Genomic DNA, 14,374 nt, shown 5'->3' with positions numbered 1-14,374 from the left:
CTAGAAAAATGGTACAGATGAACCGGTTTGCAGGGCAGAAGTTGAGACACAGATGTAGAGAACAAACGTATGGACACCAAGGGGGGAAAGCCACGGGGGTGTGGAGATGGTGATGTGCTGAACTGGGCGATTGGGATTGACATGTATACACTGATGTGTATAAAACTGATGCCTAATAAGAACCTGCAGTATAAAAAAAACAAACAAAAAAAACAACTAATACTAAACTTTCTTTGGGTTATTTGTATGGAAATATGTTAATATAAATGTTTCAGACATTACATGAAATTTCTAAAAATCTTATATGTTCTGCTATAATGTTATAAGTCATAATTCTAGTTATTACTTTAAAATGTATATCTCAGAAATAACTAAATTTCCTTGTCAATTGCATTATTATCAACTTTCATCAAATCTTTAACCATGGTCATTTTTAAGTCTTTTGTCATTTACAGACAGTTCTGGGTGTACTCTGATGCTTTTGCAAAAATGTTCCTATAAAAGCGTTTCATCCTCAAGGAATTCATGGAAAAGACTCTGACAAGTACAGGTTTCTGGTAACTGACTATACTGCTGAAGTGAATGAATAGGCATTTTCAGAACTCTAATGGAAAACTGATGAATTCATAAAAGTGCTAACAAAAGATCAAGATGAAAAAAAAAATTAATTACATGGGAGTGAGTGAAATGATGAGGATGATTATAATTTTTGTGACTTTGTTTGAATAAAAAATAGAAAAAAATCCCACAAGGACTCAGAGGCAAAAAATATACAAATCAATTTTCACTGCAAAGTAAAGGAGCTGTTACAATGGAGAATTACTGGACTGAATGTCAATATTATGACATAGTATAAGTGTGTTTCGTGTTTGGTAATTGCAATCATTGTTGCTTTTGTTGTGGTCATCCATTACAATGCTTGGTGTCAGTTTACTTATCTCCTGTAAAAATAAAATACAGTGTGTGTGTGTGTGTGTGTGTGTGTGTGTGTGTGTGTGTGTGTGTGAAAAAAAAGATGTTTCGTAAATTCTATCTTAAATTTTCTTTTACTAATTGCTAGTATATAGAAATATTAATTTTTATATGAAGACCTCATATCCAGCTTGCTAAAGTCACTTATTAATTCTAATTCTACAGATCATTTTAGATTCTTTAATTATCTGGAAATAAAGTGTTATTTCTTTTTTTCTATCTTTAAAAAACGAAGAAAAATAGGCAAGGGACTTCCCTGGTGGCACAGTGGCTAAGAATCTACCTGCCAATGCAGGGGACACAGGTTCAATCCCTGGTCCAGGAAGATCCCACATGCCATGGAGCAACTAAGCCCATGTGCCACAACTACTGAGCTTGCGAGCCACAACTACTGAGCCCACATGCCACAACTACTGAGCCCACACACCACAACTACTGAAGCCTGTGCGCCTAGAGCCTATGCTCTGCAACAAGAGAAGCCACCGCAATGAGAAGCCCACGCACCGCAATGAAGAGTAGCCTCCGCTCGCTGCAACTAGAGAAAGCCTACATGCAGCAACGAAGACCCAATGCAGCCAAAAATAAATTAATTAATTAATTTTTAAAAAAAGAAAATATCTTCCTAACACTGGGTTAGGAAAAAAAAAATTTTAAACAGTACACAAAATGTACAACCCGTATGGTAAAAGATTGATAAATTAGACTACATTCAAACGAAGAGCTTCTGTTGATGAAAAAGACACTTTGGGGCTTCCCTGGTGGCGCAGTGGTTGAGAATCTGCCTGCCAATGCAGGGCACACGGGTTCGAGCCCTGGTCTGGGAAGATCCCACATGCCGCGGAGCAACTGGGCCCATGAGCCACAACTACTGAGCCTGCGCGTCTGGAGCCTGTGCTCCGCAACAAGAGAGGCCGCGATAGTGAGAGGCCCGCGCACCGCGATGAAGAGTGGCCCCCACTTGCCACAACTAGGGAAAGCCCTCGCACAGAAACGAAGACCCAACACAGCCAAAAATAAATCAATAAATAAATAAATGTGAAATTCTTAAGAAAAAAAAAGACACTTTGAAACCCATGAAAAGCTCATATCCAGAATGTATAAGGAACCCCTACAACACTCCTAGTGTTGAACACACTAGTTCAAGTGCTTATTAGCACAACTACTTTGGAAAGCTGGCACAACCACTGAGGTTGAACATACACATACACTATGACTCCCCAAGTCCTCTCCTGAGTGTGTTCAGACAGAAGTGCATGCATGTATACATCAAAGACTTGTACAGGAATTTTCACAGCAGCATTTTTTGTACTAATAAAAATTGCAAGCAAGCTAAGTGATTATCCTTGAGAAGGAACAAAAGCCCAGTAACTGGGAAGTGGTGTAAGGGGGATTTCTGAAGTAATGGAAACGTTCCGTATCTTGACCTGCGTGGTGGCTGCATGAGTAATTAGCTATGTACTTCTGTATGTGCTTGTGTACATGTTTGTAATACTCAATAAAAATAATTTAAAATATATATACCTTCATACAATTCAACATTTAGAAGACAATCTAGAAAATTTGAACTGATTGTACTGATATATTAACATATTAAAGAATCCTTGATAATTTTTAGAATAAGCAAGTCATTAGGTGTGATAATGGTAATGTATATTTATGTTTTTAAGACTTCTTATATCTTAGAGAATCATACTATTTATAGTGAAAGGATATTACGTCTGAGATTTTCTTTAAAATAATCCATGGGGGAGTGACGGGAGGGGCACAGGAGGTATAGTTGAAATGAGGCTATGAATTTATAATTGTTGAAGTTAGGAGTTAATAACTGTTGAAGCTGGGTGTGAGTACATGGAGGAGCTTCATTATATAATTCCTGCTACATATGGAAATTTTCCATAATACTAACTTTAAAAATATAAACATATGCAGCACTATTTACAATAACCAGGTCATGGAAGCAACCTAAATGTCCATCAACAGATGAATGGATAAAGAAGATGTGGTACAAATATACAATGGACTATTACTCAGCCATAAAAAGGAACAAAAATGGGTCATTTGTAGAGACGTGGATGGACCTAGGAAGTGTCATAAAGAGTGAATTAAGTCAGAAAGAGAAAAACAAATATCGTATATTAACGCGTGTATGTGGAATCTAGAAAAATGATACAGATGAACCGGTTTGCAGGGCAGAAATAGAGACACAGATGTAGAGAACAAACGTATAGACACCAAGGGGGGAAGGAGGGATGGGATGAATTGGGAGATTCGGATTGACATATATACACTAATATGTATAAAATAGGTAACTAATGAGAACCTGCTGTATAGCACAGGGAACTTCACTTCGTTGTACAGTAGAAACTAACACAACATTGTAAAACAACTATACCCAGGACTTCCCTGGTGGTGCAGTGGTTAAGAATCCGCCTGCCAATGCAGGGGACACGGGTTTGAGCCCTGGTCCTGGAAGATCCCACATGCCGCAGAGCAACTAAGCCAGTGCGCCACAACTACTGAGCCCGCGCTCTAGAGCCCGGGAGCCACAACTACCGAGCCCGTGTGCCACAACTACTGAAGCCCGCACGCCTCAAGCCTGTGCTCCGCAACAAGAGAAGCCACCACAAAGAGAAGCCTGCGCACCACAACAAAGAGTAGCCCCGGCTCGCCACAACTAGAGAAAAGCCCACGCGCAGCAACGAAGACCCAACGCAGACAAAAATAAATAAATAAATCTATTAAAGAAAAAACAAAAAACATACAAAATAATACTCTCTATGTATACACTATTATATGTACATACTATTTGTATATATGTAATATGTATGTATGTACATATGTATATATGTAATATATACTGCATATAAAATATACATATTTGTTCTTTTTTTAAAATCTGTATGTGCATATAAATCCACTGCAACAGATCTGGAAGGGCAGATTAATTTGGGGATAGGGAATGGGATGAGTAATATTTGTAATGTTTATCTTTTCTCCAAGGAGAATATATTCATATACATCTAGTAAAATTTAAAGTTAATTTAAATTAAAAATAAAATAAAAATATTTTTAAAAATTAGCATACATAAAATTCTAATTTCTCACCTTACCGTCACCTTTTAAAAAGGTAATTTTGAACATTTATTTTTTAACTCAAGCAAAAGCTTAAGACCTAATGAGACTCAAGAAAGCAGTCTGAGGGACTTCCCTGGTGGTCCAGTGATAAAGAATCCGCCTTCCAATGCAGGGGACGCAGATTTGATGCCTGGGCGGAACTAAGAGCCCCCATGCCACGGGGCAACTACTGAGCCCGCGCGCTGCAACTAGAGAGCCCGCATGCCACAAACTACAGAGCCCACATGCTCTGGAGCCCAGGCGCCACAACTAGAGAGAGAAAACCCACACACCACAACTAGAGAGAAGCCCCTGTGCCACAACTAGAGAGAAGCTCATGCACCGCAACGAAGATCCCACGTGCCGCAACTAAGACCAGACACAGACAAAAATTAAAAATAAATAAATAAATAAAATAAAAAAAGAATGTAGTCTGAGGGATGAGGGACTGCCCTGGTGGTCCAGTGGCTGAGAATCCGCCTTCCAACGCAGGGGACGCGGATTCGATCCCTAGTCCGGGAACTAAGATCCCACATGCCACGGGGCAACTAAGCCTGCACACCGCAACTACTGAGCCCACGTACTCTGGAGCCCGCGTGCCACAACTAGAGAGAAGCCCGCACGCCACAACGAAAGATCCTGCATGCTGCAATGAAGATCCTGTCTGCCGCAACTAAGACCCGAAGCAGCCAAAAATAAATAAATTAAATAAATTAAAAAATATATATAGATTAAAAAAAAAAAAAGAAAGTAGTGTGAAAACCTGAGAATCTCTGGTGGGGTCATCAAACATCCTTCATGCATTACATCGAACACAAAAACTCGGCCTCGACACATCACTGCAACGTGACTTGGGCAATGCCCTTCACTCTCTGGAAAAAGAAAAAGAAAACAGAAGACTCAAATCTCTCAAAGTTAAGCAAGAGTAAAGCTGCATATTTATATCCAACAGAAAAAAAAATTCCTCCAATATTTTATCTATCATATATTCATCAAATATGTCACATGAATAAAAACACTTTAATAAGGTGATAAAATTTCAGTTATTATGTCATAAATACATGTTCTTGAAACCCGTCCATGTAAAACATCTAGAAATCCACGAAAGTTTCAAATATTTGTACACCTTAAGAATCATATAAATTCCATACTATTGCAGGGCTTTCTAGTTTTATTTATGGATAGGATGGGAAGAGAAAAGGGTCGCAGAGAAAGCCTGGAGGAGAGCTATTTGAGTTAAGTTTCTTTTGGGGTTTTTCTTTTTTTTTTTTTTTTTTTTAAATTTATTTATTTATTTATTTTTGGCTGTGTTGGGTCTTCGTTTCTGTGTGAGGGCTTTCTCTAGTTGCGGCAAGCGGGGTCCACTCTTCATCACGGTGCGCGGGCCTCTCACTATCGTGGCCTCTCTTGTTGCGGAGCACAGGCTCCAGACGCGCTGGCTCAGTAGTTGTGGCTCACGGGCCCAGTTGCTCCACAGCATGTGGGATCTTCCCTGACCAGGGCTCGAACCCGTGTCCCCTGCATTGGCAGGCAGATTCTCAACCACTGCGCCACCAGGGAAGCCCTTCTTTTTTTTTTTTTGACATCTTTATTGGAGTATAATTGCTTTAAAATGGTGTGTTAGTTTCTGCTTTATAACAAAGTGAATCAGCTATATATATACATATATCCCCATAGCTCCTCCCTCTTGCGTCTCCCTCCCACCCTCCCTATCCAACCCCTCTAGGTGGTCACAAAGCACTGAGCTGATCTCCCTGTGCTATGCAGCTGCTTCCCACTAGGTATCTATTTTACATTTGGTAGTATATATAAGTGCATGCCATTCTCTCACTTCATCCCAGCTTACCCTTGCCCCTCCCTGTGGCCTCAAGTCCATTCTCTACGTCTGCGTCTTTACTCCTTTCCTGCTTGGGGATTATTTTAATGTTATTGATCATCACATAATTTAACTGCAATAGTATCTAGCTATGATTTCTCAATAAAATAGTTTTCAGTAGAATAAGGACACTGTATGCCTGGGTGGCAAGGAGAAAGCATTTTGCCCAATCTGTAGCATTACTTAAGGCTCTGATGACACCCGGTAAGCCACTGATAATTGATTCTATGACTCATTTGGCACATCTTAATTCCCCAAGAACTATTTATTTTTGAGATTTGTAAATCTCAGACTATTCTGATTTAGCCCCATTTTTCAAGTACTAGTCCCTTTGACAAGGGTCCTCCTATAAGATCTCTGCTCCTTCCCTCTCAAAAAAGAAAGAAGAGGAAGAAAGTTAGGAAAGACATATACTGCCACTGGAAGTAAATTTATTGGTTGACATTACATACAAGGAACTGTGCTAAATGTTTTACACAGATTATCTAATGAAATCTATTCATCAGCTAAGAGGAAGAGCCATTTCCTGATGGCACTATTATTTTTTCTCTTACATCCTATTTCCTCAAGTCCTTGTAGGTGAGGTATGTATTTCCTTTGTCCCTCATGGCTATTTCCAAACCATTTCTTCTTTCTTCCCCTTCAAAAACCTCTATACCCTTTTACATTTACCACCACTACCTTTTATTGCTGTCCTCTATTACCTAAAATTTCAGGCTGCAAAAGAAAAAATAAAATAAACCTGATGCCAAGTTAATCAATAAATATTTGGGAAGAGGACGACAGAAGGGTGCTACAACAGGATGAGCATAAGCGGGGATATTTGAGCAGAGAACAAAATGAAGCAAAGGTGTGAATACAGAAATACCTGCAGGAAGAGAGTTCCAGGTAGAGGGAACAGCAAGTACAAAGGATTAGGACAAAAATGAGCTGGTCTGCTTAAAGGGAGACAAGGTCAGTGCAGCTGCAGCAGAGAGAAATGGGTAGAATGGTAGAAAAAATTGGGGCCAGACCATATTGGCCTTAGAAAGGGCTTTCAATTTAAAGTATGACGGAAAAGAAGCCAATGGAAGGTTTTAAGCAGGACAGTAATAATGTCACCTAAGTAATACTTTACAAAGGGCACTCTAACTGCCATATGGAGAAGAGATTATAAGAGAGAAGAAAATATACAGCAAGATCAGTTAGGAGGTAACTGAAGTGGTCCAGGTGAGAACCACCTAAATGAGAGTTGATGGTGGCTTTGACTGGGGTGTGACACTTGAAGGAAGCAAGAGGTCAATTTTTTCTTTTTAAGAAGGGAAATATTACAAATTGGTACAACCCGCTAAAGAGGGAAAACTGTTAATGCAGCACAGAGAGAAAGGATAACGCAGAAGCAAGGTCCTTGATTAAACAAGAGGTGGTGCAGCCCAGGGCACCTTACAGAAGGGTTATCCTTAGGAGTCAGAACAGTTCCACACTCTTAAAAAGAGAAGACAAAGTATATGAATGTGCAGTAGTGTATTGCAAGGAGGTTACAGAATGGGCCAATATTTGAATTAATGTTTCTATGACTGCTGTGGTAAATCACCACTAACAACACAAATTTATTGTCTTACAGGTCTGGGGACCGAAGTCTGAAATGTGTCTCACTGGGTTAAAATGAGGGTGTCAGCAAGTCTGTGTTCCTTCTGGAGGCTCTAGGGGAGAATCTGTTTCCTTTGCTTTTTCAGCCTCTAGAGGCTGCCCACATTCCTTGGCTCAGGGCCCCATTCCTCCATTTTTTTTTTTTTTTTTTTTTGGCTGCCCCACGCAGCTTACAGGGTTTTAGTTCCCCGATCAGGGATCAAACCTGGACCCTGGCAGTGAAAGTGCTGAGTCCTAACCACTGGACCGCCAGGGAATTCCCTCCATTCCTCCATCTTTAGAGTCATCAAGAGAGGATCATGACTTTCTCATGCTTCCATCCCTTTGGTTCTCTCCTCTGCCTCTTTCTTCACTTGTAAGAATTCTTATGATTACTCTGGGCCCACCTGAATAATCCAGGATAATCTCCATATCTCAAGGTCAATTGATTAGCAAACTTAATTTTATCTGCAACCTAATTCCCCTTTACCATTTAAGGTAACACATTCAGTAGGTTCCAAGGATTAGGAAGTGGACATATTTGGGGGTCATTATTCTGCCTACCAGATAGGTTGGCAACTTTGGTGAGAGAAACATTGCTTTACATTTGTTGAGAAATAAGAGAGTTCATTAGCTGGGAATAAAGAAGGAGAAGGGTGTGAAACAGTCTTCTCCGGAAGTGAGAGAATAGCTTGACAAAAGAATACAGCAAGGTAGTGCTCTGCGTCCACTTGAGGTTTGACTGAGAAAAGTTAAGTGATGTTTTGTGGTTTCCTTTGGCCAAGTAAATTGCTAGGGTAGGTGTCTTTAATATGTGGAAGAAAGACAGAAGACTGAAATTTAAAGTGTTGAGGCGGGGGTGGAGTGGGGAGGGAGCAGGTGAGCAAAAGTTTGAATGTATACGTAAGGAGTGGTGACAGTAAAGAACCACAGAAAGATGTGAAGATGTGGCCGCAGGGAGGGAGAAATGAAACAGTGAAGAACTGCAGAGTAAGTGAATTTTAAGTCAAGATGTGGTCAAAGAAATGGCTGAGGTGGACCGAAAGGAAGTGAGTTGTGAAGAGAAGGTGGAGGTCAGAGTGAGATGCCTACAGCCACACTGTTAGAGGTGAGAGTTTTTGATTATAACAAGGTCTATGGCTGGGCCATGGGAGTGGGCTGCTGCTTGGAGAGGAAGGAGAGGAAGGAGAGGAAGGAGAGGAAGGAGAGGAAGGAGAGGAAGGAAGGAGAAGCCACGGGTCATCCACAAATGGAGGCTGAAGCCAGCAAGAATGTGACTGAGGTAGTAATGGAGAGAAAGACAGTGAGACTGGTGCTAAAGCAATCAATGAATGAAGGAAAGTGATCAAAAGGGAAGTCACTATGACAATGACAAGCAGGGGTGACATAACTTGTTAGCATTTTTGTTTTTTCAAGAGCTCAAATTGCAAGGGAAAAGAAAAAGTGGAAAGGGCAATAGGAAATAAAGAAAACACCAACATCTCCTACTTGCCCTCCAGTACCAAAGTGTAAGAGAAAAACAAAATCCCCATTTGAGATGGTTACAGGAAAAGCAGTGTAAAAAAATAACCAGGTTTCATGAACAGCACCTTTCAGAAGGAAAGGGGAACGTTCAGAGAAACGGTGGAGGATATAATGGATTTTGCTGACCATGAGCTCCATCAAGTACAGCAGAAGGGTTTGGGGAAGGAGTGGAGGGTGGGTCCCAGCAGTGGGGAACTTGAGTCAAATTAGGCTATGCACAAATCCATGAATCTAGATGACAAGAGATGACATTCGAAGTCTGAACTTCTTGGGCAAAATGAGGTGCACAGGATGAAAAGCAAAACTGAACTAGTCTTAATGGTCTCTTAAGGTCAAAAACAACAACAACAACAACAAAAAACAAAACTAGGTCTAACTTGCCTGCTTATTGAGACTAGCCTCTTATCTGCAGCAGCCTGCATGCTGCCGTCCCCCTCAACACACATAATTTCTTCACTTTTCTCCTTACCCAGGATAGATTCTAGAGCCAACATTATAATTTCTCCCTTGCACAAATCCTAACTCCCTCTTCCCCTGCACCTGCCCGTTGCTGAAGGAAAAAACACAACACACCATATAGTCTAACTTTAAATTCATAAAAACACATCTCAACACTATTTAGCTACCCTATGTTTCCACAGAACGTTTGCTTTTCCCACTTTCCAAAATGACCATTTCAAACCATCTCCTTTTTTCCTCAAATATTCCACCCCCACCTCAGTTCTTATTTCACCAAGAAAAACACAAGCAGTACATGGAGCCACCTCATGTTCCGACAGCAAGATCGGCCCATCTGTGTGCCTCTAGACGCACACTTCCTGCATTGCCTCTCATCCTTGCTCCTGCCAAAGACCAGTGCTTCCACCATTTCTGCTCTTATAGTCTCAATGTCTTTGGTTCTTTATCCTTTCCCCTGCAAGATAATTTTTCCTTCTCTCCTATGTCATTCCTATGATGTATCACCCATCTTTTTAAAAAAAATAACACATACACACACACACACACACACACACACACACACACACACACACACACAAAATCTCCCACTGCACATCCCAACCTTTTTTGCAAGAATTATTTCCAAATGCTGCCACCACTTCTTCAGTTTGCTTTCATCTCCTCCAACTGAGCTCCGTTCCCCAATTTCCACTAACACTGCTCTTGTCTGGGGCAGCCTCTGTCCAAATCACTCTGACAAATCCAATGGTCACTTTCAATTTCTACCTCATTTGACCTCATGGGAGCATGAGGTAAAACACTTCTTTCTCGTGGCTTCTGGGAGACCACTGTTCTTGTTTTCTTCCTGCTTTGGTCTCTTTTGCTGGTTCCTCCTTCTCTGACCACCAAATACTATATTTGACCATGGTAAGTATCAGTACTGGTCCCCCTGATCATCTTCAGCTATATGTATTCCAAAAGTAATCTTACCTATTTTTATGGGGGTAGAAATGATTTCTGTGCCTGCTAATGATGACTCCTAAATCTTTATCTGCAGTCCTGAATTCTCCCCAGTACCCCAAACTCTGTACCCAACTGCCGATTTACATTTCCACTTAGATGTCTAAAAGGCACCTTAAATTCAATGCAGTCTAGGGAACTCTTTATTTTCTTCCCTAAATATTTCCTCCCAATTTTTCCCACCTCATGAACCAACACACCTATCTACCCCGTTAGCTTCTCAAGCCCAATAACTTGAGGTCATCTCTGATTACTCTTTTTCTCTCACATCTCACAACCAGTCTATGAATAATTCTGCTTACTCCATATCCAAAATATCTCCAGAATCTAGTAACTATTCACCACCTCCATGCTACCACCCTAGGACAAGTCATTATTATGGCTCACTGAGACTACTAAAACAAGCTTCTAATTCATCTCCCTGCTGCTACATGTCTCTCTCCTAAAAATTTATTCTTCAAACAGCAGGCAGAATGATCTTATTTAAAACATAAACTGTTCACATCACTCTCTTTGTCAAAACCCACTAACAGTATCTAATCACATTTTAAATAAAAGCCAAAAAACCTTAGTTGGCTTACAAAGTACTATATGATCCAGACTCTTTTACATCTTTACAATCCGCCCCCTCCTTCTTGCCTACTCTGCTCCATCGCCATTGCCCTTTGAACATGCCAAGTTTATTCATGCCCAGAAGATTCCCCCCTACACACACACACACACACCACCACCACCACCACCACCTCTACCTCTACCACCACCACCAAGCTGAACTAAACGAAAACAAAAATGAAAAGCAAAGAAACTGTGCCAGATCATCTTATTATTCAGATCCTCAGTGAGGTCTTCCCTGACTACCTAATCTAAAACAGCCACCCAGTTACTCATGTGATTTGAATTCTCTATATAGCATGTGTCACAAACTCTATATTTTTTCATGTTTACTGATTCCCTCAGCTTTATCCCTATTTGCACCTCTTCACCTAACTGTAAGTTCAAGAACATACTAACCATGACAGCTTAAACCACTGTATCAAGAAGTACATTACTGGGCTTCCCTGGTGGCAAAGTGGTTGAGAATCTGCCTGCCAATGCAGGGGACACAGGTTCGAGCCCTGGTCTGGGAAGATCCCACATGCCGCAGAGCAACTGAGCCCATGAGCCACAACTACTGAGCCTGTGCGTCTGGAGCCTGTGCTCTGCAACGAGAGGCCACGACAGTGAGAGGCCCGCGCACCGCGATGAAGAGTGGCCTCCACTCGCTGCAACTAGTGAAAGCCCTCGCACAGAAACGAAGACCCAACACAGCCAAAAATAAATAAATAAATTTATAAAAAAAAAAAAAGTACATTACTAAATTAATGAATCCCCACCTTATGCACTGTAACTTAAAGAACTTACCTTATCTACAGACATACCTACTAAGCAATAAAAGATTGAATTCAAAACCAGGTCTATTGATAATAGTTCTTAACTAATATGCATATTATTTCTCTTTGCTACTGCTATTCTCCTATCAATTTTCTCCTGTTCATCTTTTCAATTCACATTAGGACGTTCAACTTTATGCCATAAATAACCAGGTTCCTAATTCTTTCTTTTAATTCTTTCTCTTGCAACATCAAGGTAAATGTGTCTGGGCTTAAGGACATTAAATATCTCAAGCTCCTACAGAGTTTTACATGCAAGAAGTTGAGTTCTACATGAAAGTAAACTTATACTTCTCACACTATAAGCAAAATTGGGTATTGAAATTTTACTTTTAAATAAAATTTTATATAAGAAAAATACCCATTCATAATGACATTCTGCAGTAATATAAACTATGTTATTAAATTTATAAGAAAAATTCCTGAAGTAACTGGAAACCAGCAGTTACTACAACAGAATTTTCCCTTTGAAGATATGCTAGGACACCAAGCAGAAAGTGCCATTAAACTAACTGTAAAAACAAAAACTCTGATGAGTCAATCTGAACTCATGTGCCTTCAAGAAGATTGGTACCAGGCTCTTACCTCATACGAGGAAGAGGGGTGGGTTGAGGGGAGGAAAGCATACTCACAAAGACAAATGGGACATGATGAGCACATACAAACACTCAAAAAGAGAATTCAGGTAAGAAATGAGGGTAGAAAGAGAAGGATCCAGATCATATGCTCCAGATCTCCTAAAACGGATTCACAATTCTACTCTTTAACTAAAATTTAAACTCTCAAATGATGCAACATAAGCAACAGGTTTGTACAGAACCATGTAAGACAGTTTCAAAAAATCCATTCCCGGGCTTCCCTGGTGGCGCAGTGGTTGAGAATCTGCCTGCCAATGCAGGGGACACGGGTTCGAGCCCTGGTCTGGGAAGATCCCACATGCCGCGGAGCAACTAAGCCCATGAGCCACAACTACTGAGCCTGCGCATCTGGAGCCTGTGCTCCGCAACGGGAGAGGCCGCGACAGTGAGAGGCCCGCGTACCACGATGAAGAGTGGCCCCCACTCGCCGCAACTGGAGAAAGTTCTCGCACAGAAACGAAGACCCAACACAGCCAAAAATAAATAAATTAATTAATTAATTTATATAAAAAAAGAATCCCTAAAATGATTGGTTTAAAAAAAAAAATCCATTCCCAAAAATTACTTCCAGCTAATCACTATGACTGAAAGAAAAGGTTCATAAAAAGCTTCTGATTAGTCAAAATCGAGTAAGAAATATTTTTCAAAACAGTATGTTCCAAATTAAAAAAAAAAAAAGTATGTTCCACAGTGTCACGGGAATTCCCTGGTGGTCCAGTGGTTAGGACGCGGCACTTTCACTGCTGTGGGCCCAGGTTCTATCCCTGATTAGGGAACTAGTATCTCGCAAGGCACGCGGAGCAGCCAAAAAAAAAAGTATGTTCCACAGTGTCATGGGAATTCCCTGGTGGTCCAGTGGTTAGGACGCGGCACTTTCACTGCTGTGGGCCCAGGTTCTATCCCTGATCAGGGAACTAATATCTCGCAAGGCATGCGGAGCAGCCAAAAAAAAAAAGTATGTTCCACAGCATCACAGAAGAAACTGCAGCAAAACTACCCAAATCCCAATGCTTTTACCAGAAAAAGCACATGTGTTTGTTTTCTACTTACCAGTCCTAAAATAATTAATAAGTGAATCTCTAGTAATTCCTGGAACCTTGCAGGTGGCAAACAGCATTCGGAATTGATTCATATCTAGAGGAGTATTTCCAACTTTATGAACAGGCAATTTTTCTCTATTAAAACAAACCAAAAAAGTATATTGACCAAGAAATCATTATAAAATTTATAAAGCAAACAGTCACACCTATAGTATTCATCCCCAAACGAGTAAATTAAGCTTCTCAACATTGTGCGACCTGAGACCTTGGGTAAATACGTAACCAAATTGACATAACTATCCTTACTTTCTTAATAGCTGCCAGTAGTTCAAGATATGCCAAAGACTTATACTTCCTCTTTCCAATTGCGTGCCTTCCTTTGGAGGCCAGTAGTGTTCGATATGGCTTGCAGGACCCCCAAAGTTGACATGCAGTTGTGATGGTATACGAACATCCAGGTAGGCAACATTCAGCCACCAGTCTTCCAGCTAAAAGAAATTAAGAACGTCAGCCTAATGCTACTGATAATACTTCAGTGTGTAACTGCTGGGGGGAAAAAAGCTCTATTTGTCCTTTTTTCTTTAATTAGTCTTCAACACTTAAAAACATGTTTCGTTTTAAATCATCACAGATATTAAAAAACGGTACTGTGATCATTTCTTTCTTTCAGAATTATGGGATCTGAATTAAGTACTATTCAGTTCAACTACATTA

The 14,374-nt window shown here is 40.4% G+C and overlaps 1 protein-coding gene across 8 annotated transcripts in view; it reads right to left on the bottom strand.

Annotated features, from left to right (window-relative positions):
- Positions 1-14,374, bottom strand: part of CROT (carnitine O-octanoyltransferase) — a 104,288-nt gene that overhangs the window by 81,831 nt on the left and 8,083 nt on the right. For all 8 annotated transcript variants that reach the window (XM_082472500.1, XM_082472497.1, XM_082472502.1 and 5 more), the window contains exons 5-7: positions 13,967-14,148; positions 13,671-13,795; positions 4,850-4,958 (exon numbers count right to left, since the gene is read on the bottom strand). In XM_082472500.1, coding sequence (XP_082328626.1) covers positions 4,850-4,958; positions 13,671-13,795; positions 13,967-14,148 — 416 coding nt within the window. The remainder of the gene's footprint in view (positions 1-4,849; positions 4,959-13,670; positions 13,796-13,966; positions 14,149-14,374) is intronic.

This window comes from Balaenoptera physalus (assembly GCF_965194825.1).
Source record: "Balaenoptera physalus genome assembly, chromosome: 8".
NCBI classification, from domain to species: domain Eukaryota; kingdom Metazoa; phylum Chordata; class Mammalia; order Artiodactyla; family Balaenopteridae; genus Balaenoptera; species Balaenoptera physalus.
Note: the sequence above shows the minus strand (reverse complement) of the source record. Positions and strands in the feature narration are given on the sequence as shown.